This window comes from Geotrypetes seraphini, chromosome 10, assembly GCF_902459505.1.
Source record: "Geotrypetes seraphini chromosome 10, aGeoSer1.1, whole genome shotgun sequence".
Taxonomy (NCBI): domain Eukaryota; kingdom Metazoa; phylum Chordata; class Amphibia; order Gymnophiona; family Dermophiidae; genus Geotrypetes; species Geotrypetes seraphini.
The window spans coordinates 94691032-94718068 of record NC_047093.1 but is presented as its reverse complement, the minus strand read 5'-3'; the positions used below and the strand labels follow the sequence as shown (position 1 = coordinate 94718068).

General features: G+C 43.7%; 1 protein-coding gene across 2 annotated transcripts; it reads left to right on the top strand.

Moving 5' to 3' along the window:
* The first annotated feature begins 795 nt into the window (after positions 1–795).
* On the top strand, positions 796–24387 carry LOC117368423 (glutamine synthetase). Of its 2 annotated transcripts, none has more exons than XM_033962069.1 (7): positions 796–913; positions 2242–2412; positions 7059–7220; positions 7312–7458; positions 17221–17348; positions 19443–19642; positions 23449–24387. In XM_033962069.1, the coding sequence occupies exons 2-7, from the start codon at positions 2247–2249 to the stop codon at positions 23768–23770; spliced, it is 1125 nt and encodes a 374-aa protein (XP_033817960.1). In that variant the 5' UTR covers positions 796–913; positions 2242–2246; the 3' UTR covers positions 23771–24387. The 2 variants fall into 2 exon arrangements, with proteins under 2 accessions (XP_033817960.1, XP_033817961.1); XM_033962070.1 differs by having other exon boundaries at positions 853–953.
* The last annotated feature ends 2650 nt before the right edge of the window (positions 24388–27037 follow it).

Here is a 27037-nt window from a genome sequence, read left to right as displayed (position 1 = left end):
AGCTGGTGCATTGAATTCAAGTGCTGATTGGGCGGTGAGGTGGTAGTGTTGGGTTCTGCCCTGTTATCACCTCCATTTCTCTGAGCATTATGATTCGCTATCAGTTGTATACAATTGTCTATATTTGACTATTCAATACTGAGTGTTCATAGTTACTTTTGCCATTGCTCTTTGATCACTCTACTCTCAGTTTTGAGAGGTTCTTGCCCTTTTTGGTGGATTGACTTAGTCTGCCCTGTATTGGTAGCATGGAATATTGCTACACTTTGGGTTTTGGCCAGGTACTAGTTACCTGGATTGGCCACCGTGAGAACGGATTACTGGGCTTGATGGACCATTTGTCTGACCCAGTAAGGCTATTCTTATGTTCTTTATGTTATGTCAAACGTGTACTCCCCAGCCCCCCCCCCCCCCCAATCCATCCATGGAATTACAAGGATGAAACCAAAAATAAGTTGAATTTAACGTATGCTATCAAAGAGTAAAAAACTCAGCTTTACTAGCATCCCCCCCCCCCAAAAAAAAAAAAAAAAATTACTTTATGCACGTAAAGTTTTTCACTGCCGCATGTCCTTTTTCATTCCCAACCCTTCTGCCTTTTCGTGGATGGGTGGAGACAATGAGCAGCTAATGATCGCCTTTAGCATTTGCATTGAGTCGGCAGCTGGATAAAAGTGGTTAAAAGTTCAGAGCTGACGATGGGGTTCCGTTGGAACCAGTTTAAGGCAGTTCCAGGACTTTGTTTAGTTGTTCCGGGCAGTGCCCTACCCTGTCCTGCTGAGAGCGCGGCCCTTCCTGACGTCTCGTTGCGTCAGTTGGGGGAGGAGCGGAGGGCGGGCGGGTGTCGTATAAGCGCCGGCTGCCGGGTCTGGGCGGCTTTCCCCTACTGCTGGAGCCGGTGATCGAAAGGACTGTAAGTACCGGAGCACCAAGGAAAGGAGCCGGATTAAATCGTAAGGCAAACTACATACCTAGGGCCCGTAAAGGGAGGGGGGGAGGTCTCAGATGTGTTTAGGATTGACAAGGGTCTGGATTTTTTTCAGGATTCTAAAAACTAGGTGGCTGTAAGGCAGAAGGATGGCAAGTGTGCGGATACTTTCCAGCGCTTGGCTTCCCCTAAAGCTCTCTAATGCTCCTCCCCCCCTTCCAGTGCGGAAGCTGGGATGGGATCTAATTAATGGGAAAAGTTGTAGTCACAGGAAGAAGGGGCTGGGGGGGGGGAAGCTGAACCCTGTACAGGGTCTCTGGAGAGAATCAATGAACCCAGTGCGTGATCTGGGGAGAGTGCCCCACTTTTCACTCCTACTACTTTTCAGCAAAGTGTGTAGGGTCTGTACAGGTCTAGGAAAAGAAATAGCAAATGCCGGATATAGGCAGATCTGGGGGGAGGTGGGGGACGACACTGCCTGAATAAACACAAAGGACAGTACCAGGCGAGAGAGTAAGTTAGAGCATTTTTGTATTCTTTTTGGTCCCTGGTGAGGATAGTCTCATATTAAATAAAGCTTCCCTTTGAAAATCTGGTCTGGAATGGAGAAGGTTAGTAGTACATACTAAGTGAAGGGAAGTTTTCAACCCATGCAATTTAACTATTAAATTAGTTAGGCAAATTCCTTTGAACCTACTAATCCAGCCCTGGGAGCCTGTCCTTTCCTTCTCAGCGTCAGCCCTTTATCCCTCCCTTGCTGGTAGCTGTAGGAGTAGGACTGCTGATAAGGGGGTCAATTCCTCTTCTTTGCTCTTGTGGTCTCTTTGTTAATTCTGTTTGAATTGGATGGTGGAACTGGTTTTTCTGATTCCCCTTTATCCTCTTGCATTTTTGGTACATTTGAAATGTAAAAATAATTTTGTTGTGTAATATTTCCAATGCTTTTCTCTATGTGGAGTATTACAAACTTATTTTAAAAAATCACATTTTTGCCCTAGATGTGTAATTTAGGAAGAAATTGTTCACTTTTTTATTAACTCCAAAATAGTTAATTCTGCTGTCAAGAAATGTAATATTTACTCTTAAAAACGAGTGCAGCCACTATAAAAAGGAAAAGCCTTTTGTTTGGAATGTACTCGAGGGGTTGGTTAACATTAATTTTTGGTCATTTAATAGATTGCTGTTGGAACAATATCATAACAAAATAGATTAATAAATATGTTTTTAATATACTTTGAAATGTCCTGAAGTTTTTTTTCCACACTCTCACTAATGGATTTCCCTTCTCTCTCTGCTGTTTTCTTCCAAATAAGCCACCATGTCTGTGTCACACAGCTCCAAACTTAACAAAGGGGTCCGGGAGCAGTATATGAAATTGCCCCAGGCAAAACAGGTTCTGGTCACCTACGTATGGATCGATGGCACTGGGGAGGGAGTTCGCTGCAAGACCAGAACCCTGGACAATGAGCCTAAGTGTGTTCAAGGTAATACTTGGTCCCTCTCCCCCCCCCCCCCCCCTGTTTTTTGTTGTTGTTTTTTTTTGCTGGATGGACCTAGCTTTTGTGAGGGCCCTGGAGTTGGGGCCAAGTTGTTTGATTGAATTTCCTCTCTATTACAGAGTGGTACATTTCCAAAGGACTTAAGTCACATTTTCATAACACTGATTGTAAAAAAAATCCTAAGGAATCTATTGCTCTGATACCCAGTTATCAACCTATTGCAAGTATCCCTTTGTTTGTTAAGTTAATGGAGGGTATGGTCAACCAGGGATTGGTAGCTTACCTTGACAAATTTAGTATATTGCAGGATAATCAGTCTGTTTTTCGAGCTGGTTTTAGTACAGAAACAGCCTCGTTGTTAGATTCTTTTGAGTTTATTATTATTTAAAAACGAACCAGTTGAGTTGGCTTTACATTAGTTGTTGTTGTTATAAAGAGTAATGTGAACAAATAGAAAATATATTCTCAGTCCACCCCCCATACACACACATTAGTTATGGTAAAGTCAGGGTGGTGTCCTTCCCCTCCCCTCTCTCTCCTAGATCACTGACTATCTCTGAAAAAGATAAGTCTGAGGTCCCCTCATCCCACTCCCCCATGATTCATCCACCAAAGGTTTGCTGTAAAGTTTTATATATGGGGAGGGGGACATAGATGTTCTTTACATGAGCATTACCAACTTTACAGCAAATCATTTTGTTGCATGATCCTTATAAGAGGATGAAGTGGGATGAGGGGACTTGACTGTTATCCTCTTGTACCACGCGCCCAAACTACTCAATTTTGAAAAGTATTCAAGCTGGATACTGAACCCATCTCCATACAGTTTGGTTGAGCTAGGCTCTACCTTTAAAAGTTTAAAAAAGGGGAGGGGTGTGACAATTTAGGTGCTATGCATGAAAAAGGCTTGAGTGGTTCTTTCCTTCAGATTTACTAATAGCAGTGGAACAAATGCAATAAATTTTTAAGAGAATTATATTGTTTGAGATGGCCTGTGTTCTTTTAGGTGCTTGGAAAGGTCCATGGCCCCTGACCTCTTAATGCCTTAAACTAATGCAAGCAGTTTTTAGATACCAGAGATTTATACAGGAATCGGCCTAATCTTCTCAAGACTAGTTTTGTATAGTGTCTCAGGCTGCAATTCCTTACAGTTGCCTAATCTAACCTACATAAGACCAGTGTCTGAATGGTATAGGCCAGCGATGGCGAACCTATGGCACGCGTGCCAACTGTGGCACGCGAAGGCCTTGCAGCTGGCACGCGCAGGGCCGCCATCAGGGCAGTACTACCAGGGGGTGCACAGGAGAGAGAGCTGAACGGGGACGATGGGGGACCCGCGGGGTTAAATATAACTCGAGCCGCGAGGCTCGTCTTCTACTCCGACTGCCCTGCCGCTCACACAGCCAATCGGAAGTCTTCCCCGACGTCAGCGCTGACGTCGGAGAGAGGGCTTAAGCAAAGTCTGCCCTCCCACGTCAGCGCTAAAGTCGGGGAAGATTTCTGATCGGCTATGTGTGCGCGGCGGGACAGGCAGGAAATAGAAGACAAGCCTACGCGGCTCGAGCTACATTTTGCTGAGAAAGTTGCTAAGATGGGCTGGGAGACAAACGGGGAACACAAAAGGGGGAGGGAGTGCGTTTTGGACACAAGGCATGAACTTGGGAGAAAAGAAGGGAGGGAAAGAGATGCTGAGGTGGGGGAGGGAATGTGTTTTTGGACACAGAAGGCGAGGACTTGGGAGAGAGGAAGGGAGGGAAAGAGATGGTTGTGTACACGGGGAATAGAAGAAAGGAGAATTTTTGGTCATAAGGAGGGAGTGAGGTACAGACAGTGGCATACCAAGGTGGGGGTGGGGGCGGTCTGCCCCGGTTTTACGCCCCAAGGGAGTGCACAGCTGGCCACCCTCTAGTGTTCTCCCTAGGCTGGCAAACTGCATCTCTTTAGCCACTTGAGTGCCACCGCCGCCATTGGGAACAGGCCGGTGCCAAGTTCTCCCTGATTTTCCCTGTGGGGCCGACCAACTCTCGCCACCCGCGTCAATTCTGATGTCGGAGAGGACGTTCTGGGCCAGCCAATCGCTGCCTGGCTGGCCCAGAACGTCCTCTCCGATGTTAGAATTGACGTCGAGTGGCGAGAGTTGGTCGGCCCTGTGGGGAAGAGAAGCAGGGCGAACTCGGCGCCGGCCTGTTCCCGATAGCGGCGGTGGCAGCCTATTCCCCAGTGGCGGTGGCAGCATTTTCCCAATGGTGATGGCATAGGGGAGGGCAAGAAGAAAGAAAGAAAGGGGGGGACAGGGAGCCAAAAAAAAAAAAAGAAAGAGGGCTGGGTGAAACAAAGAAAAATGGGGCACGGAGAGAGAGAGAAAGACAGACATACAGAATGAAAGGGGGTATGGAGAGAGAAAAAAAGAAAGAAGGGGGCAGGGTGAAACAAAGAAAAAGTTTGGGGAGGGAATGAGGTCTGGAGGAGAGAAAGCATACAGGAGGCTGAAAAAAGGGAAGAAATATTGGATGCACAGTCAGAAGAATAAAGTGCAACCAGAGACTGATGAAATTATCAAAGGTAGGAAAATGATTTTATTTTCAATTTAGTGATCAAAATGTGTCCGTTTTGAGAATTTATATATGCTGTCTATATTTTGCACTATGGCCCCCTTTTACTAAACCGCAATAGCGTTTTTTAGCGCAGGGAGCCTATGAGCTTCAAGAGCAGCGTGGGGCATTCTGCGCAGGTCCCTGCGCTAAAAACCGCTATTGCGGTTTAGTAAAAAGGGAGGGGGAATATTTGTCTATTTTTGTATAGTTGTTACTGAGGTGACATTGCATAAAGTCATCTGCCTTGACCTCTTTGAAAACCTGCGGAATATAAATGATAATTAACATTTTCTCTGCGTACAGCGTGCTTTGTGTTTTTAAAATTTTATTGTTGGTAGATCATTTTGACTTGGCCACAAAGGTAAGGGGGAGGGAGGGGAGCTGCTGAAAGAGTCTACCTTGACGTGGTTGCAGGCTTACAAATCTTTTGGTCAAAGAGTGCGGCGACAGAGAAAAGTATGTGTGTATTTGGCCCATGAATGAAATAATTAAAACATTATAAATTGCCAATAAATTGAAATGAAAACCAAAGGATTGTGAATAAAATTGATTCTCTGACAATACAAAGATTCCAACCTTTAAAAATGATGTTACATAGTTCAGGCAACTTTATAAAGAGTTTTTAGATACTAAAATCTTGTTATTAAGGTTTAATTGACGTGCTGGCACTTTGAGGAAATTCTTTGGTTTTGTGCGGCAGTTTGGGCACTCGGGTTCAAAAAGGTTAGCCATCACTGGTATAGGCTCTTCATACTAAAATGTGATGGTATGAAGAATCTTGATGTAAAATAAACTTTCTTATATACTGCACCAGTGGCATATTGTAAATATTTATAATTGTGTGTTTCCTTCAGTTCATACACCACATAACAGAGGCCTCTTATTGTTCTGTTTTTTGGGGTATTTTGCTCTCCTAGCTCTTCCTCAGGCTGACATCCGGGGACCATGTGTACCGAGGGAAGGGGGGAAATGACACCAACTGCACTGCATTATTTCATATAGTACTTGTGGCTTGCACAGTGAAAGATAGCCAACCATCATGAAATAAGTGTAAGCAAGAAATGCAAACTTTGGATAATTTGTAAGTGATACAACTTTGACCAACAGTATCAACTGGATCTGTTGAAGCTTATACTGACTTATTAGACCAAAAATCACATCCTAAGCTTTGGATGCAATTTCTCTGTGCAGGATCTTGAGTTTAGAACTAAAGTAGGTGATAACATTGTAAAGCAGAACAACCCTGCAAGGACAGTCTTATTTCCACTCCTTTTTATTTCTAAAGGGGATACTTGTGCCTCTCGGTAGGAATCTTTTTGATGTTTTATTAATCTCGCTAGTCTTTCAGCCCGTTACATTAACGGGTGCTAGAACAGATGTGTGTCTGTCTTTCTTTCTGTTTCTCTCTCTCTCCTTGGCCACTGTGTCTTTTTGCTGTCTCTCTCCTTGGCCGCTGTATGTCTGTCTTTTTTTTTTTTTTTTTTTGCTGTCTGTCTTTTTTTCTGTGTGTCTCTCTCCTTGTCCACTGTCTGGTTTTTTTGTTTTTTGTTTTTCTTTCAACCTCTGTCCCTGGCCCTCTGTCCTTCTGTGTGTGTCTTTCACTCCCACCTACCTGTCGTTCAGTGTGTCAGTCTGTCAATGTCCTCTCTGGGTGTTTTGTTTTTTCTTTCAATCTCTCTCCTTGTCAATTATCGTGTCCCATCCTACTTTTTTTATCACTCTTTGTGTTGGGGAAGGGCAACTGGCACACAGTAACCGCTGCTGGATTAGGTTAAACTGCCACTCGAAGCAAATCATCATGCGTGCACGCGCCGCACACTTTACAATTTCTATGCCGGCCACGGAGCTACAGACGCACAGAGCCACGAAAATTGGAAGTGTGCATGCACGCTAAGGGTATTATTATATAGGATACTCCTTAAAATCTAACATGCTTGCAAGTATTTGTTGGACATTTCATCTGGATTTTGTAAATGGGATGGAGGCAGTTATTGGAATTGTATTTTGAGTTCACATTTTAGGGTTATCTCCCTCCAGACATTCCAGAATGGAACTTTGATGGCTCAAGCACATATCAAGCTGAAGGCTCCAACAGTGACATGTACTTGGTTCCGGTCCAGATGTTCCGTGATCCTTTCTGTCTTGATCCAAACAAGCTGGTGATGTGCGAGGTCCTTAAATACAACAGGAAACCTGCAGGTAAGAACGCCATTGCTCCTTGTACAAACTCAAGTGGCACGTGGTTTGCAAGTTTTGACCCATGACATCTTTCTCTTGTGCTTTCCACCAGAAACCAATTTGAGATACACCTGTAACAAGATAATGGACAAGGTGGCAGACAACCATGTCTGGTTTGGAATGGAGCAGGAATACACATTATTAGGGATCAATGGACACCCATATGGCTGGCCAGAGAATGGGTTTCCTGGACCACAGGGTAAGGACATCCTTCCATCCTACCACTCCCCTGTTTGAACTTATGAGAAGAGACTAATTCTAGGTTTGTTGTTAGGTATTGTGACAGCAGCCCTTCCGTGCTAACTCTGATAGATGCTAAACAGGAATATTGTTCTCCTACATCAGAACTGAATATTATTTCTAGATCTTTCCACTAAGTCAGACCCATCGCACTTGAGTTTGAGAACATTTTTTTAAATTCTCTTCATTTAGTCAGAAACCATATGTAACTTCAGTTTTGAAGGCAGAAGTGTATGTGTGATTATGGTCTTTGAAATCTGTTGCATGTAGAGAGTACTTAGTCCCTTGCCCTCTTTTACTGGGTGGGTAGAAGTTTTGCATATATGGTTGTAATTGATATCTTCACCTCTTGGTGTGGCTAACTGTTCTGAACATCACCTAGATCTTTAGCAATTTGGGAGTAGACTGATTTATTTATTTTTTTATTCGCAGCTCTTAAAAAAAATGCATTAATTGGTGGAACATCAGCTTTTTAAAATTAGTATATTTTGAGATCTATCGGGATGGTAGAGCTAGATTTTTATGTCAACTAGCCCAGCAGCATGGTTGATTTTTGAAATGTTAAGGTGGGCAGTGAGGCAGTTTTGCAAATGTGAATTTCTTAAGAAATATTACAAATCTGAACGAGGGTAATGAATCTATGTACACACACTCTGTTCACTAAACTGTTAAGACAGTGGTGTTTATTATATTGTAGAAGCTTTGATTACTTAATTATTGTGGGGAGGGGGTATATAGGGTTGATGTACCTCCCCCTTCCAAATCTACATAAGCTACATATCTCCATGGACCGACAAACAAGATGAGTCAGCCACACCTTAGTGACATCATCCGATGAGCCGAATTCAGATCTACTTTCCTAGAGCGCAGAAGAAGGTTTTGAGGTATCCTCTCTGAGCATGTGCAGGTAGCCCTATAGAAGCTTGTGCTAGCCCTCTCTATACTCAGTTAAGTTTATCCGCCCTGCCCAATGGTTGGATCATCACCTGCTCTCCAAAAAAAAAACCAACTCCAAAAAGATCATGTCTGACCGCACAGTCTGCAAACCTGAGAAGACCAGCGCAGTGAAACCAGGATTCAAAGAAAATGCCTGAACTGCAAGATGTACTCCACAGATCCACAGGAGGTATTCGTCCATTTCTTCGGAGAAGCCCACCTTGTGGCTGCCTGCTCCCAGTGCCTGAAGATGTCCCTGAGGGCCTGCAAAAATCACATACACTCCCTAAAGAATCTCCCAACGGAGCAGGCCAACACTTTGAAGGAGCAAGAAAGTCAAGGCTTCCGGAACATCTCCCTCTACGACCCCAATGCAAGCAGAAACCAGCCATGGCCTGCCTGATGCAACCAGAAACCCTCACCCATGAGGACACAGCAGCCCCGGCTCACTTGCTGCTCCAAGACACAGTGCCAACAGGACTGCTCCTGTGCCTGCAGTGTCTCCCCAGCCACTTCAGTCAGCAACTGAAAATACCCTGCAGCAGGCAGTAGCCAAGGTTCTCCTATCCTCTCCATCGCCCATCTCTGTCCCACCGTGAGATGACTGCACTGATGCAGCACAGCGCCATGAGCCTCTCAACTCTGGGGAAACTGCAGCCTCGGCTTCATCCCCTGACTTCATCATCGTGGCTGTCTCCACCCCCTTAAAGGCACAACACCTTGAAGGCCTACTCCAGCTCACAGACAGCACCAGCACTAGCAATGCCTCAAGCTCTGCCTCCTTAAAGGGCCACCACAAAGAAAATAACAGGAAAATAAGAGTAGCCTTACTGGGTCAGACCAATGTCCATCAAGCCCAGTAGCCCGTTCCCATGGTTGCCAATCTAGGTCACTAATACCTGGCCAAAACCCAAGGAGTAGCAACATTCCATGCTACCAATACAGAGCAAGCAGTGGCTTCTCCCATGTTTTTCTCAATAACAGACTGGACTTCCAGGAACTTGTCCAAACCTTTTTTAAAACCAGCTACGCTATCCGCTCTTACCACATCCTCTGGCAACACGTTTCAGAGCTTAACTGATCTCTGAGTGAAAAAAATTTCCTCCTATTGGTTTCAAAAGTATTTCCCTGTAACTTCAAGTATCCCCTAGTCTTTTTGACAGTGAAAAATCGATCCATTTGTACCCTTTCTAATCCACTCAGGATTTTGTAGACTTCAATCTATCTTCCCTCAGCCGTCTCTTTTCCAAGCTGAAGAGCTCTAACTGTTTTAGTCTTTCCTCGTATGAGGAGAGTTCCATTCCCTTTACCATCTTGGTTACTCTTCTTTGAACCTTTTCTAGCGCCACTATATCTTTCTTGAGATAAGGAGACCAGAATTGAATGCAATACTCCAGATGAGGTCGCACCATAGAGCGATACAGGGGCATTATAACATTCTTAGTCTTGTTAACCATACCTCTTTTAATAATTCCTAGCATCCTGTTTGCTTTTTTGGCCGCCACCACACATTAGGCGGAAGGTTTCATCATATTGTCTACAATGATACACAGATCCTTTTCTTGGGCACTAATCCCCAAGGTGGACCCTAGCATCCTGTAACTGTGATTCAGGTTATTCTTCCCAATCTGTATCACTTTGCATTTGTCCACATTAAATTTTATCTGCCATTTGGACGCCCAGTCTTCCAATTTCCTAAGATCCGCCTGCAGTTCAAAAGCCGCATACATTTTAACAACTTTGAACAGTTAGTATCATCTACAAATTTAATCACCTCTCTCGTCGTTCCAATTTCCATATCATTTATAAATAAGTTAAATAGCACCGGTCCCAGTACGGACCCCTGGAGCACTCCCATTGTTTACTCTTCTCCATTGGGAAAAATGACCATTTAACCCTACCCTCTTTTCTATCCGATAACCAATTCCTAATCCACCATTGAACTTTGCCACCTATCCCATGACACTTTAATTTTCTCAGGAGCCTCTCGTGTGGAACTTTATCAAAAGCTTTCTGAAAATCTACACTATATCAACCGGTTCCCCTTTAGCCACATATTTATTCACACCTTCAAAGAAGTCAAGCAAATTGGTGAGCCAAGGTCTTCCTTGGCTGAACCCATGTTGACTCAGTCTCTTTAAATCATGTTTGTCTACGTGTTCCACAATTATTTTTTTATATTATTTTTTATTTTTCTACCATTTTGCCCGGCACTGAAGTGAGGCTTACCGGTCTGTAATTTTCCGGATCTCCCCTGGAGCTATTTTTAAAAATCGGCATAACCACCACATACAGATTCCATCCAGAAAGATAGACAACCACACAAGTTCTACCAATAACCTCCTTCCCCTCTTTCTCATCTTCCTCACCGGAACAGCACAGGAAGAAAACTTTGCCTAACCACCAAACAAAGGGAATAACCCCATCAGTCAGGGAACCAACACCAAGGAACCACCTCAATTGGTTCCATGAATTCTTGACAACAAGAACCTACAAGATGTTCAAGGACGACACGACCTCTTATAGCTGGGACAACCCTTGTGGGGTCCCACAAGGCTCCCCCTTGTCCCCCACCCTATTTAACATCTACCTTGCCTCCCTAGGAAACCTCCTACAGAGTTTAAAGCTCAAATTCATCATCTACGCAGACGACATCACCATAATCATTCCGCTCTCTTTACCTTACCTCAGAGCTTCTAAACTCACTTTCTTTCACCCTAAATCAGATCGAACTTTGGATGACAGCGTTTAGACTAAAGCTAAACCCAGAAAAAACTAAATTCTTCTTAGTATCCCCAAACGACAAAATCAAGGAAACTGCCTACTGTATTGAGCAATCCTTAAAAATACTAGGAGTCACCTTAGACAAGCATCTCACACTGGAGAAACACACTGACCTAGTGTTTAAGAAAAGTATCTCGGTGCTCTGGAAACTCCGCACCATTAAAAAATACTTTGAAGACACCTCCTTTCGTCTGCTGGTCAAAGCTTCTATTCTTAGTGTCCTGGACTACTGTAACATCATTTATCTTGGCGCCTTCAAGAAAATCACCAAGAAGCTGAGATTGGTCCAAAATACCACCATCCGCCTTATTTTTGGCCTGAAGAAATGGGAACACACATCCCCTTTCTACCACAAGTTGCACTGGCTGCCATTCGAATCAAGAGTCCTATTTAAGTTCTCTTCCCTCACTGAAATCGTGTCATCTTATAAGATTCCTCGAACGAACCTTCTCTTTTCAAGCGGCCAAACTAAATTCATGTATCGCCCAAATTATACTTGACGCCTCTTCATACCTCCACTTTAGAAAAAAGCTCAAAACTCTACTTTTCAATGGACCAAATCCTTAATGCTACCGACTTCTGCCTTAACGTTCCCCTTCTCCACATTAGAAAACAGATTAAAATCTCTTCTTTGCAATAGATCAAATCCTTAACCCTCCCCTCCCCCTCCTCAACGCTTCCCACCTCTTCCTTTACTTTTCCCCGCCCTTCCAAGATTGTTGCTCCCCCCTCTCATCTAATATGCTTTGTTCCCCCTTCTCATAAATCCAATTGTATTCTCTTACAGTACATACTGTATATGCTCTGTATTAGCCCTTCCCTCACCTGAATTGTCAATGTAAACTAGTTTTGACCTTTCGACTGACTTGCTATGTTCTTCTTTTCTCAATCGCACTGTATGTAATTCATCTATTTGTTGTGAACCGCCTAGAACTCCCTGGGTACGGCGGTATACAAAAAAATAAATTATTATTATTATTAAATTATTATTGTGTTCTCCCCTCCATTAGCAGCAGCAGCTCCTTGACCTCTTCAGCATATTCATTGCCCAACAAGTCCCAGGGCCAACAATACAATTGAAAAGCCCATTAGAGACCCTGGACCAAAGGCAATGGCATGTGACACCCTCAACCACCTGTGGGGACAACCACATAAGTCACTGACCACCAACACTTATAACTCAGACCAGGACAGTGAACCTCACTTCCTGGAAGACTACTGTGCTGTGGATGGGCAGACTGGATGGTCCATCTGGCCTTTATTTGCCTTCATGTTTCTATGTTTTGACTCAACCATGGAAGACCTACCCACTCTCAGCACCCTGGGAGACATCAGGCATGGGCTACCCCAACCCGACTCTCTTTTGGAGGATCTAACCTACCCAAGGTTCCTCTAGAACAGGGATCTCAAAGTTCCTCATCGAGGGCCGCAATCCAGTCGAGTTTTCAGGATTTCCCCACTGAATATGCATTGAAAGCAGTGCATGCACATAGATCTCATGCATATTCATTGGGGAAATCCTGAAAACCCAACTGGATTGCGGCCCTCGAGGAGGGACTTTAAGACCCCTGCTCTAGAAGATGGTCACCAAGATGACACTTGATGCTGGTTCAGGCCACAAAAACAAATAACAAAACACCAGATCTGTTAAAGTACTTGAACATACCAAAATCCACAGTTGTAATGCCAGTCCACAAACTACTTCTTGACTGCCAAGATAAAATCTAGCAAACTCCACTATCTGTATCCGCTGTCTTCAAGAAAGAGACTTGACTCAAAGTATCAGGTTCTCAGTATACCGGGCTTCAAAAAGCCACAGCTCTCGTACCAATCCATCGTGTAATTGGCCCTCAAAACAGGAGCTCCCACTTGCATGCCAACAACCCCAAAACCCTAGACACCACAGACAAAAATGTCTACCATGGGTTCAAGCTAAATTCCAGAATTGCCACTCACCTTTTCTGGCTCATTCTGTACAATGATACATTCCTAAGGAGGGTGGAGGAGAGTCTCACTTCCCTCCAATTGGAAGAATGTGGGAAGCATATGATCAGAGCAGCCTTTGCATTTGAAACCTCCACCCACACAGCTGGAGTTGCTATTGCAGCCAGATGCCTAGCATGTTTACAAGCCTCGGGCCTACATGAGGGCACCCATGAATGCTTCACCAATGCACCTAGCTCAGGAGAGAATCCCTTTGGAATCAAGGTGAAGAAGACAATAAAAACAATAAAGGAACACTACACCACTCTCCTCAGACAGATTGGTGAAATCCTCATCGAGAAGACAACACACCAACCAGTACCACAGATATCAACACCCAATGTCAAATACCGCAAACCTACGGCACCCCCTATCCGTAAAGACAATGCCACAAGGAACAGAAACAACAAAAAACCAACTAACTCCACCTTCACAAAGGCAGGCCCCAGTTTTTGTCTCTCACCCCCCCCCCCCCCAAATCAGAGAATGCTTCTTCTTCCTCAAAGCCTGGGAAAGCATGTCATCGGACAAATGGTTCTAGGAATCCTAAAGCAAGAATACCGCATCGGGTTCCAAACACATCCTCCATCAAGAAACAAAAACCTGGCGTTCCAGTCCAACCTCATGCTCAAAGAAATTCAGGCACTCCTTTGAGAGCCATAGAACTGATTCCTCAGGAAGAATACAACCAAGGATTCTACTTCCACTACTTCATCCCCAAGAAGGTGGGAGGAGTCAGATACATCTTAGACCTCCAACAACACAACAAATACATCCTCAAAGAAAATTTCTGCATACGGTCTCTAGGACTGCTAATCCAAGGGAAAGACTGGCTGGCCTCCCTGGACTTCTAAGATGCATTCTCGCACATTCTCGAGGAGCTACTACACTTCCAAGTACTCTCCCACTACTTTCAGTACCGAGACCTTCCTTTTGAGGTCTCCTCAGCACCAAAAGTTTTCACAAGAAGTGGCAGCCACCCCAGAACACAATATGTATGCTTCCCTACCTCGGCAAATGGTTACTTGTGGGATCATCTACACAGGAGATAGCAGTGGCAGTCAATGTGACAAAGCTCCTATGGTCCCTAGGCTTCCTAATAAACACTAAGAAATCCAATTTATAGTTAACCCAATCACTAGACTTCATCAGGGCAAGAATTTGCACATCACTCAACGCAGCTTTTCTGCCCCCTGCAAGGGGAGCAGCAATATCTACATTAATACAACAAATATCATCCACATATGCAGTCACTGCGAGTACACTGCTCTGCCTACTGAGCTGTCAGGCAGCTTTCATCCACATTGTCCCAGTAGCCAGGGTCCATGTGCGAACCCTCCAGTGCAGGGGTCTCAAAGTCCCTCCTTGAGGGCTGCAATCCAGTCAGGTTTTCAGGATTTTCCCAGTGCATATGCAAGAGATCTATGTGCATGCACTGCTTTCAATGCATATTCATTGGGGAAATCCTGAAAATCTGACTGGATTGCGGCCCTCAAGGAGGGACTTTGAGATCCCTGCTCCAGTGGTACCTCTGGAAAGGTGGAATCAGCATACCCAATCCCTGTCCCACAAGATGACCATTGATTGGTACATCCGGAACACACTCAGATGGTAGATGGACCAATGCAACCTCGACAGAGGCAAACCATTCAAGCAACCTCGGCACCAGTTTATACTCACCACAGATGCCTCCAAACAGGGATGGGGAGCCCACCCCCTACACCTGAGGATCCAGGACCTCTGGACACTATCCAAAGCCAGGTTTCACATCAACTTCCTTGAACTCAGGGCCATTGGAAATGCCCTTCAAGCCTTTGCACCTTGGATCTCCAACAAACCATCCTTATTCAAACAGACAACCAAGTGACCAATATTCTACATCAACAAACAAAGGCACGGGCTCCCTCCCATTCTGCAGGAAAGCATATTAGATCTGAACCTTTGCTTTATCAATCAACACTCTCATTCAAGTCACCTATCTCCCAGGACTCAACAATACCCTGGCACACAGCCTCAGCCGGAAATTGGATCCCCACAAATGGTCTCTCCACCCAGAAGGTACAGGACCTCTTCCACAGGTGGGGCCCTCCAATAATGGACCTCTTTGTCACTGAGGACAACAAAATGTGTGCCCAATTCTGCTCCAAAAGGCCCTCCCAGCAAGCCTAAGTGCAGGATGCATAGACTAGGGAGTGGACTGCTGGGCACAATGGACCACTGGTCTGACCCAGCAGCGGCAATTCTTATGATTACTTTTATCCAAAACTGGATCTTGGTTAGTTCATGAGTTCATTAGTCCATGATCATCTAGTCCAGTGGTCTCAAACTCACGGTCCGGGGGCCACATGCGGCCCGCCAGGTACTATTTTGAGGCCCTCAGTATATTTATCATAATCACAAAAGTAAAATAAAACAGTTTCTTGATCATAAGAACATAAGATTTGCCGCTGCTGGGTCAGACCAGTGGTCCATCGTGCCCAGCAGTTCGCTCACGCGGTGGCCCTTAGATTAAAGCAATTCCCATACCTCCTAATAGAACGCAATTAAATCTGGTTTTCAGGATAAATGCAAAGAGTAGCATACAGTCCAAGCAGCACATGCAAGTGTCTCATGCATAGGCACTGTGAATATCCTGAGTAACTGGTGCTTGGGACACCTCCTGTATTAAACTTCCAGATCTTTTAATTTTTTTTCCTGATTTGCTTTGATTTTCCTGTAAAATTTCTTGTTTGAATTGCAGTAAGTCTACGGCTTAATTCCTGAGCTTGATGAGACTACCACATCTGGGCTTTGTGTGATCTGTGGCTCATGTGAGCAAAATACACATTAGCCATGAGCATTAAAGCCAGAGTGGGGCTTCCTGTGTAAATAACTCCTCTTGGCTTTTAATTTTTCACTGAATGGTTACCTTCTCCTTGGTAACCTCTAGCACAGAGGCTAATCTGTGCTGAGCATTCTCCTAGTGGCTAAGACCACTCATAAAATAATCTGTATGATATGGGCATGATTGAGAGGCAGTGAGTAATGTTAATTGTAAGAATTTGCTAAAAGGATATTGTGTAAGTAATGCAGTTGTTACTGTTTTATGCATTAGCAAGATTTAAGATAAGGTTTGTTATTGTGTTTTTTTAAAAAAAACATGAGTTTTTATAAACTGCATTAAATGGTCTTATAAAAAAACATGCTAATACTGCAAATCATGGCTTCCCAAAACCTGCATTAAGGATTGCAACCTGGACATAACCTCTGTTGAGATGTCATTGGCCCGTGCCTTCAACCCAATGGTTGAGTTGGATTATTTTTTTTTTTTTTTTTTTTTTCATTTTTAACTAGTTTTGACATCTGCAAAGGCTTATCTCTTAATAACAAGGCAAGAGTTAAACAGAATGCCAAGGATAGATTTCACAAAGTTTAAGTCTCCTCATTTTTCTTTGTTGTGCTGCACAAAGTTAAGTGTGACATTCAGACCTGGGGGAAGTTGCATCATCTTCCTATTGTGAGAGCAGAATCTAGTTTGCTGACCTGCTCAGTACTACAGGACCTTGGTAGTTTGGAACCTTCTAGAAAAGCCACAAGGACCTAAGAGCAGGGCTACCATATTGCTCCAGAAAAAGAAGGGTGGATTGAGACATCTGGGTTTTACTTCCATTGAAAGCAATGGAAGTAAAACCTGGATGTCTCGATCTGTTCTCCTTTTTCTGGAGCCATATGGTAACCCTACCTAAGAGGCAAGAAGTTTGGGTAGCAGCTTTGGTAGTACAGCAACTGCTCAGATAAGGGAAGGTTGTGGGATCTTTTTTTACACTTGTCTGCCCAAGGTAGGGTATAAAGGAGGTAGGTAGAAGCTGGCAACTGGGCAACATATCCTCTGGATAGACATAAGCACCTCAGCAGAGTAGGTTGGTCACTTGGTCTTTGTGCTGTCATCTTGCTGTTTTATTGGTATTTGTACATAGGGAGGGCAGTGAACTATTTTCTTTTTCTGATGTTGAATTCATAGTCCCTATTTTGCATCTAGGTCCCTACTACTGTGGTGTTGGTGCTGACAAGGTATATGGGAGGGACATCGTGGAATCGCATTATAAAGCATGCCTCTACGCTGGTGTGAAAATTTGTGGTACCAACGCGGAGGTTATGCCTTCTCAGGTATGTATTGAGGAAGAGATAGTTTCCTTTTTTTTATAGTTTGACCTTGTCATTGGTCTTTCCTTGCATCCAAGATGATTAAATGTCTCCACTTAATGTTGTTTAATTATAACATTTTATTGAAGGAATCAAATAAATATACAATAAGATAGTCATTGCAATTATATTCTCAATTCTAATTATTCCATACATATTTCTATCATTCCTCCAAAATATATTTCCAAATGACCTATTTCATACCTCTATATACTCTCCCTGTTCCTTCCCCCCATTGTTTTTTTATTTCCAATTATAACATTGTAATGAATGAATTAAGCAAATATACAATTCAAGTATTTCAGTACATATTACTATCATCCCTTCTATTCCCTCCCCTTCCCCAGAATGGAAGGTGACACAAATTACCTGGTGTTGAAATGCAATGAATGTTTCCAAAGCTTCAATATAAAACATTAAGAATCATAAATATATGGGTCCCAGATTTCCAAAAAGAGACGAGTTTGTCTAAGAAATGTACGAACCTTCCAAACCTCAAATAAAATTAAACGATGGAATTGGTTCCTCCAATGCCAAAAATTAGGAGAATCTTTCTGTAACCAATATTGCAAAATGCATACATGCCTTTTGAAATAAAATGCTTCTTCCTTGTCCAAAACCCCTACAAGCAGCAGCTTTACCAAATAACACCCCCTTGGAGATTCCACTAATTGGAGATTCCACTAATTGACTATTCCATAATGAACCTAAAAATAATAGGCTGGCAGACTAGAATGATTTAATAAGAGGACATTGCCACAATGCATGAAATAAAGTATTTGGATAGTTAAACATTTGATCACTGTAACTCCATTACTTTGGCTACAAGAAAGAATATGGCCGCTGAAGGCACGGGCCAATGACATCTCAACAGAGGTTATGTCCAGGTTGCAATCCTTAATGCAGGTTTTGGGAAGCCATGATTTGCAGTATTAGCATGTTTTTTTATAAGACCATTTAATGCAGTTTATAAAAACTCAAAATGTTTTTTTTAAAAAAACACAATAACAAATCTTATCTTAAATCTTGCTAATGCATAAAACAGTAACAACTGCATTACTTATATAAAATGCTTTATTCTAAATTATGGTTATCAAAACTTTAAACTCTTCATCTACATATACAGCTTGTATATTGGAGAGGTGGAACATGTGCAAAGCTGGATTGGTTTTCAGAGTATCCAGGATAAAATTTATGAGTGCACAGGGACTCTAAAAACTCCCTGCTATAAGACCACAATCTAGTGATTGGTATCTTTGCTTTGAATGGAAAAAGAAAGGTTGAAAGTCAAAGTGCTTCATAGATGCATTAGGCTGTCCATGTGATTGTGTGGGGCCAGCAGAATAGGAATTCAGTTATGATGATGATTCTTAATAGGAACTTGCTTAAGGTCACATTGAATGGAGGTGGTGGGATTTAGACTTTAGCCTCTGGTTCATTTATCAACCAGCCCTCAGATGGTTCCAGGCCTGTGGTTCTCAACCCAGACAGGTTTTCAGCATTTCTAGAATGACTATGCATGTAGGAGATTTTCATGCACCATTTTCATTGTATATTTATTGTGCAGACCCTTAAAATCAGATTGGCTGAATGCGTCTTTAAGGCTGGGCTGAGAAGCCCTGCTCTAGGCTGAAAATAAAAAGGATATTGTAGCACCAAATACCCAAACTCATGTCAGGATTGGCACTGTGTACTACTACTACTACTACTACTAATAATAATAATTATTTCTATAGTGCTTCCAGACATTCACAGTGCTGAACAGAAGTGTGTGGTGTAGTGGTACAGTCACCCTGGATGAGGCTTCCATCTGTGCTGTTGATGCGAAAAGTGTGCACAGATGTTGGAAGGAATAAAGGATTCTTGAATTATTGGTCTGAAAGAGGCATACTGGTGCTCTTCTAGTAGAGAGTAGCATTGGCTGTTCACATCCCACGTCCCTCCTCCCACAACACAGATTTTGAATATGCTTTTCTCCTTAGCTTGAAATCTAGCTTGATAACTTAACTCTTCATGGATAATGCTGACCTTTTGGTGGGTTTCCTTTTCTCTGTTTAGTGGGAGTTCCAGGTTGGCCCATGTGAAGGGATCGAGATGGGTGATCACCTCTGGATGGCCAGGTTTATCTTGCACAGGGTTTGTGAAGACTTTGGTGTCGTAGCCACGTTAGATCCCAAGCCAATGACTGGCAACTGGAATGGAGCTGGGTGTCATACTAACTATAGCACGGAGGCCATGAGGAGGGAAGGTGGCCTCAAGTAAGTGTTCTTTAATGGATTTAATATTTTAAGGAATAAGACTCAAGACTCTGGATTGTGATCACAAATCTCATTCATTTTCTGGGTATGATCGGAAAATACAGTCCCTGCTGTAAATGCAGGGACTGAGGACTAGATTCTCAAAAGCTTTCCATATCAGTAGTACAAATTAAAGTTGGTCTTGCTGGCATGGAAGTTCATTCTCTGATGCTCAAAAGGGTGCTTGGAGGCTTTTATCAATCCCGGTAGCAGCCACCGAGAACCCTATTCAAATGCACTACAAGGAGCTCAGTAGTATTTAAGTGAGCTCTCCCTCTGAACCAAAGGAAATGCCTCTTTTACAGGGCAAAACTTTCCAGCAGGTCTGGAGCTGATGGTAGCAGTTGTGTGTGTGTTTGTGTGGTGCACAACAGATGCACTCTTTCTTATTTTTTTTTTTTTTTCTTTTTCTAATTTTCCCATAACACCTCTCCCCCACCAGCTCAGCTGATTGCAGCTCCAATGCCAACACAGCTGATTGCAGGCAGGGGAGAAGAGTTTGGGACTTTGCAGAAGGCAAGGGCCAGGGGGAAGACCTGTTCCCAGCAGTTTGCTCTTCTGAACAGACACTAGGCACAGTTCCTCTCCCCATTTACTAGGCTACTCTGCACAAATAGCATGCATATATGATTTGCATGCTATTTGCGCTGAGCATCGCCCAATTAATTTAAAAAAAAAAAAAAAAAAAGGCGGCTCAACTTGGTATTTTTTACTGGGTTGCTAGAGCTTTGAGAATCTGGCTTCCAGAAACTAGAATTCATCCCATTGAAGGGAGAGGGTAAATCAAAGTTTTCGAGTAGGGCTGAGAAGCTCTTTCTGATATTTTTCTTGGTCTCCCTACCCTGGTATTTTCCCTATTATAAAGGTCTGGGAACCTGATTACCAGCCTTGATCACGTTCAGACTTGTGCTTGCCGTTTGTTAGTACCTTCTCTAGTGGACAGAGGTTACAGAGATCCTGTAACTGCTTTTTGTAGGGGGAGGGTCAATGTACTGCTGGATGAGGCAAAAGTTCAGGGTCCATGTTATGTTTGATTTAGGCTCTTGGCATAAACATGTTGCTGGAAGAGTAGACTGATTATCTCTCTCTGCCTCTTTATCAAGGTAACTTTTGTCTTTTGTCAGTCAGCTGTTTGTTTCTCATGTTCAGGCTAGGTCAGCAGATAGGACCAAACCTTATTTTAATAACCTCTGAACTAGAGAATGACACGGTGACTGTTACCCATGGCTAGCCTGTGGGAACGAGGGGGAGGGGGGAGGAAAGACTGGTTGCCACAGGTACAGGGACAAGGCCATTCACCACTACATGGTTTTGTCCCTGTAGTGAAGTATCTGCCCCGAATTGCCTCTGTGCCTTCCTCGGCGAGATTTCATGTCCAGCACTCCTCTCCCTCCCTCCCTATTGCTGGTCCAGTTCCCCCCTCCAACCCTTGTAACCTCCCTCCCAAAAGCCTGCGAGTGCAACTCCTGGGTCGGCCCCCTCCACACTTCCTGGGGTGGGCATACCAACCTGTTGGAACAGAAGCTTCCTTCACACATGATGCAGGGCTGCTCAGATCGGAACCTTCTTGCTGCTGAGTCCCTCTTTCCAACAGCCAGAACTTATGTCAGAAGGAGCAACTCGGTAGCAAGAAGGTTCTGATCTGAACAGCCCTGCATGCAGAAAGCTTCTGTTCCAACAGGCTGGTATGGCCATCCCAGGAGGTGTGAAGGGGCCAACCCAGGAGTCGCATTCACAGGTTTGTTTGGTTTGGGGTTTTGTTTTGTTTTTTTTGCCATCTGGAGGGAGGGTGCGAGGGTTGGGGGGCTGTTGGATCGGCAATACAGAGGGAGGGGGGCTTCTGGACTCGTGAGGGAGGGCTGCTGCTGCACCCACGATGGGGAGATGGAGTTGCTTGGGGCTGCTGGACATGAAGGGAAAGGAGACAGTTTGCTGGATCTAGTCGGAGGATTGGGGGGAGGGAAACGGGTGCTGTGCCCATGTGGTGGGTGGAGTGAAGCTGGAAGGAAGGAAGAGGTGCCAGATCCACACCTGGGCGCTGAAGGGAGGGAATAGAGGTGGTGGGCTAGAGGGAAGGGGGACAGATGCAGGAACTGTAGGGAAGAAGAGAGAAGGAAAGGGAAAGAGAAAAGCTGAACCAAGGAAATGAAGGAAGAGTGAGTGAAATACTGAATATAGTGGAGGGAGAGAGGAAAGAGTGAGACACATTGGTGTATGAGAGGAGAGAAGCTGGACACAAGGAGATATGCAAAAAGAGGGAAGGTGGTGGGCATGGAACAGGGAAAAAAACAGGAATGCTGCATCTGCAAGCGGGTGGTATATAGACACAGAGGGGTAATGCTAGGCATGGGAAAGTATATGGACACGGAAGATGGCTAGACATGGGGGAGAATAGGAACGCAGAAGGAAGATGCTGGACAGGCAGAGCATAGGGATATTAGGAGTGATACTGTATACAGGAGGAGGGGGATCATAGAATGGTGAGATGATGAAGGCATGGAGATGGGTTACAGGGGAATTACTAGAAAGAGAAATATAGGAGACAGAGAAGGGAGATGCTTGCTGAACATGGGGGGAAAACAACATACAGAGAGATGAAGAGGAATGGTGATCATGGAGAAAGAAGACATGTCAAATGATCAGGAGACCTTGGCCAAGTGAGTTAAGAGTAGATAGATAGAAACAGAAACCAGAGCTTGAGACCAATGTGATATGAAGAATAAAGTGACCAGACAACCAAAGATCTATTTTGTAATTAAAAAATATATCAGATTTGAAATATGTATTCTGCTAGAGCTGGTGTTAGACATAACTGGGGACTGCAAAGCCCAGGCTGTGCTACTCCAGCTTCCAGCTGGCTTAGGGCTCTCTTTGACCGGTAGTAGTTCCCTAGTTGCACTCCCCTAACACTGTTCCTGTCATGTGTGATTGCGGTATTCTGTTAGCATGATTTTTCTGTGTAGCATTCTTTAATAATTTGGCTTATACAGTTTTCTCGATAGTGGAGAGGATATTTGTGAAGAGGAGGGGAGATGGGGGTTTTGTTGATCCTTGTTCTGTACTTATGTTTATAAAATTATTGTATAGAATATTGTTTCGTTTTTATACTTTAATAAAATAAGTTCAATATAAAATCATAACTATTCGAGGCTTGTGTGGGGACAGAGACCAAGCTTGCGGAGATGGGGGGACTGAGCTCGCGGAGACGAGGACAAATTTTCCCCAATGTCATTCTCTATTCTCCACTTTATAGGTCAGTGGGACTCAACAATAGACCCATCTTCCAGAGATGAGTTAACACAAACCTTAACATGCTCTTGAATACGCTTTCTCTTGATGCATATCTGTACTGTTAAGGTCACACTTAACCAGTCAGGTTTCAAGGATACTCACAATGAATATGAATGTGTATACCATAGGGGTAAGGCATGCAAATATACCTCATGGATATTCATTATGGGTATCCTGAAAACCTGACTGGATAATTGTGTCCCAAGAACTGGGTTGAGAAGCTCTGGTGTTAAGATGACTGTGGTCAGAATGTGGTCTTTATTCTTTATTGTGCTGTGTAAATTCAAGAAAGATGGCGGCTGTGTAAAAATGCTTCTTTAAATTCATTGTCACAGTATCATAGTACAAACTGTATCTGCTTTTTGTTTGAAGAAGAGCAACTACTCTATTATGGTAATTGTTTAATTTGCTGCCCCCAAGAGTTCATGAGAAATTAACAACAATTTGCTTTACTTTTCCCTTTATTTTTTTTTTAGATACATTGAAGATGCAATTGAAAAACTGGGCAAGAGACATGACTACCACATTTGTGTTTATGACCCCCGGGGGGGCAAAGACAACTCCAGGAGACTGACTGGTCGCCATGAGACCTCCAACATTCACGAGTTCTCTGCTGGTGTGGCCAACCGTGGTGCTAGTATTCGTATCCCCCGCCAAGTTGGCCAGGAAGGCTTTGGATACTTTGAGGACCGCCGACCAGCAGCTAACTGTGACCCCTATGCAGTCACAGAAGCGCTGGTAAGGACCACCATCCTGAATGAGACTGGCAGTGAAACAAAGGACTATACCAACAATTAGACTATTTCCTCTCCTGTTAATTTCCATCCAGCTCCATTTTCTCTGCCTTTCTTCTTCACTTGTTAACAATCTGAAGCCATGAGCTGAAATATACCATTCAGTTTTCTTTTAGTCTTTAGGTTTATACAGCTGGGGGTAGCAAATGGGCAGCTGTTTGGGGTTCCCTTTTTTTTATTCAAATATTCTAGTGCCTGCCTAGAAATGTGTTCCTACTGGGAGATGGCAAAGGGCCAAATCAGTTTAAACTTTCTTCACTTCATGGTGTTTATGAAGCCAATGGCTGATTGGAATTCTGCTGGTAGGGCACTATGAACAATACTCACAACTCTCTACAAATGGTGACACTCGTAACAATGCAAGACTTCCTAAATTTGTTTTGATGCCTCCTACAGCCATTTCAGGTGTTGGGACACCTAAAGTGCAAATTTCTCCTATGCATGTACTGAGTTTCCACTGTATGTATGACTTTTTTTTTTTTTTTTTTTTTTGTAAATAGTGTGAAAAACAGAATGGCTGTGGGGTCACCAAGACACGTTAGAGAGAGAAACCCTGATGTACAGTTTATAAACATATGTAGCCAGCCCACTTCAATTTTTCATTTTCAGAGGTTTTTTTAAGGCATGGGGCTGTTTAGAAACAGAGTATGACGGCAGAAAAGGGCCGTCTGCCCACTCAAAAGAACCCACATGTTTATCCCATCGTTTCTTGAAGTCGAGCACGTTGCTGGCTTCAACTACCTGACGTGGAAGGCCATTCCAACAATCAACCACCCTTTCGGTGAAGCAGTATTTCCTGATTGTCACCATGAAATCTCCCACCCTTGAGTTTGAGCGGATGCCCTCTTGTTGCCGTGGGACCCATAAGAAAAAGGATATCTTCCTCCACCTCGGTATGGCCTGTAAGATATTTGAACGTCTATCATGTCTCCCCTCTCTCTGTGTTCTTTGAGAGAATATAACTGTAGCCTGCTTAGACGTTCTTCATATGGGAGATCCTTGAGTCCTGAGACCATCTTAGTGGCCTTTCGCTGAACCAATTCCATTCTCTTCACATCCTTTTGATAATATGGCCTCCAAAACTGAACACAGTACTCCAGATAAGGTCTCACCATGGTCATAGAAATATAGAAATAGATGGCAGATAAGGGCCACTGCCCATCCTAATGTCCCTCCCCTACCTTTGCCCTGTGAATAGATCCCATGTGCCGATCCCATTTGGCCTTAAAATCAGGCACGCTGCTGGCCTCAATCACCTGTAATGGAAGACTATTCCAGCGATCAACCACCCTTTCAGTGAAAAAGGATTTCCTGGTGTCACCTCGTAGTTTCCCGCCCCTGATTTTCCACGGATGCCCTCTTGTTGTCGTGGGACCCTTGAGAAAGAAGTTATCTTCCTCCGCCTTGATGCGGCCCGTAAGATACTTGGTCCTGTACAATGGCATTATGACTTCAGGCTTACGGCTGACAAAATGTCTTCGAATGCAACCCAGCATTTTATAAGCCTTGGCCGAGGCTTTCTCCATTTGAGTGGTAGCCTTCATATCTTAGCTAATGCTTACACCCAGGTCTCGTTCTAAGACAGTTCTTGTCAAGGTTTCACCATTCAGGGTGTTTGTTCTGCTGGGGTTACCTCTACCAAGGTGCATTACCTTACACTTTTTTGGCGTTAAAAACTCAGTTGCCAAGTATTAGACCATTGTTCCAGTAAAAGTAGGTCCTACCTCAAAGTGTCGGGCATGGTTGCGCTGTCAACCATGTTGCATAGCTTAGTGTCATTGGCGAATAGTGTAATTTTACCTCAAAGTCCCTGAGACAGGTCTCGTATAAAGATATTAAATAGTATCAGACCCAAGACCGAGCCCTGTGGCACTCCACTGGTCACTTCTGATGTTTCTGAGGGGTTACCATTTACCACCATCCTCTGAAGGTCAGCTATGAATGAAAATTCACAGTTTTATAAATTTTCTGTAATGTTTGTTCTGTTTTCAGCAGAGAATAGGTGATTTAAAGGTGCTGAGCTGTGGTTAATGTTGTTGCATCTAGTTCTGCTAACCCCCCCCCCCCCTCTAATTTATAGTGCTCCTTATAACCTCAGAAACAACAGCCTGCCCTAATGGCAACAGCTGTCTGTACCCTATTCTCTGCCACTAATATCACACACTGCCAGAGAGGCCATGGGGAAGGGAAGTCATACTATAGCTAAAAATTTACTTGCCACATCTAGAAATTTTCCCTACTATCATACTAGGGAAAAGATTAGTCTGTTGCAAACTGGACAGGATACAAAGGGAAAAAATTCAAGTTGAAAGCTTTGTTGACCCTTTGAGTCAGCAAAGGGGGGAAAACTTCATTCAGATCTTTCTGTAGTTGTATTTCTGTCTGCTTGCACACTGTTCTTGAACTGATGGGGTATAGAACTGTGAAACACCCTCCCAATTAGGACTGCTGCAAACTCCCCCCCTCTCCCCCTATAAGAGGAAGTATATTGCTTATCTGCTCTTCAAAAGTAAAACTACTCCAGCTCCACAAAGGCTAGTGGAAGGTGAGCATGTCCCCTTATGCCCCTTTGAATATATTTATTCTTGACTTTATACTTGATAAAAAACTACTGGTCTCTAAACACTGTTAGAAATCTATTTTTTTTGTATCTGTGGTTTAATAAAATTATTTGGTTTTGTTAATTGGCCTGAGGTATTTGAATTTCTAAGGCTTCAATGTTTGTGAATACATAACCCACCTGAGCTTGAGCTTGAGATAGAGTTTAGGGCAGTGGCCTTCACTGCAAGTCCTATGAGCCAATGACAGCCCTCTGAGACCTCTGAAGCGGCCTGCAAAGCCTATCCAGAATTTCATTCCCCCGACAGAATCCAGTATTTGACCCTTCTTTTTCTCCTAGCACTTCACTCTTCTGGCTGCAGGCAGCGCAAGTGAGGTAAGCATTCTGTCTTTGGCAGTCCTGGAAGCTTTCTCTTTGTTATAGCCTCCTGTCCCCATTGTAGGAAGCTGTAGCAAGGGAAAGCTTCCAGGGCTGTAAAAGGCAGCATGTTTACCTCACTGATGGTGCCTGCGGCATGAAGAGTGCAGTGTTAGAAAAAAATAAGTGTAAAAAAAAGTTCTGGATTCTGCCGGGGAGAAGAGGATACTATAGAGATGCTGGACTGTGGAGATGGGGAGAAAAAGGTAAGAAGATGCCATACCTCTGTGGTAGGGAAGGGGAAGGCAGTGATGCCAGATTAAAGGGAAGGAGGGGAGAAAGAAATGCCAGACT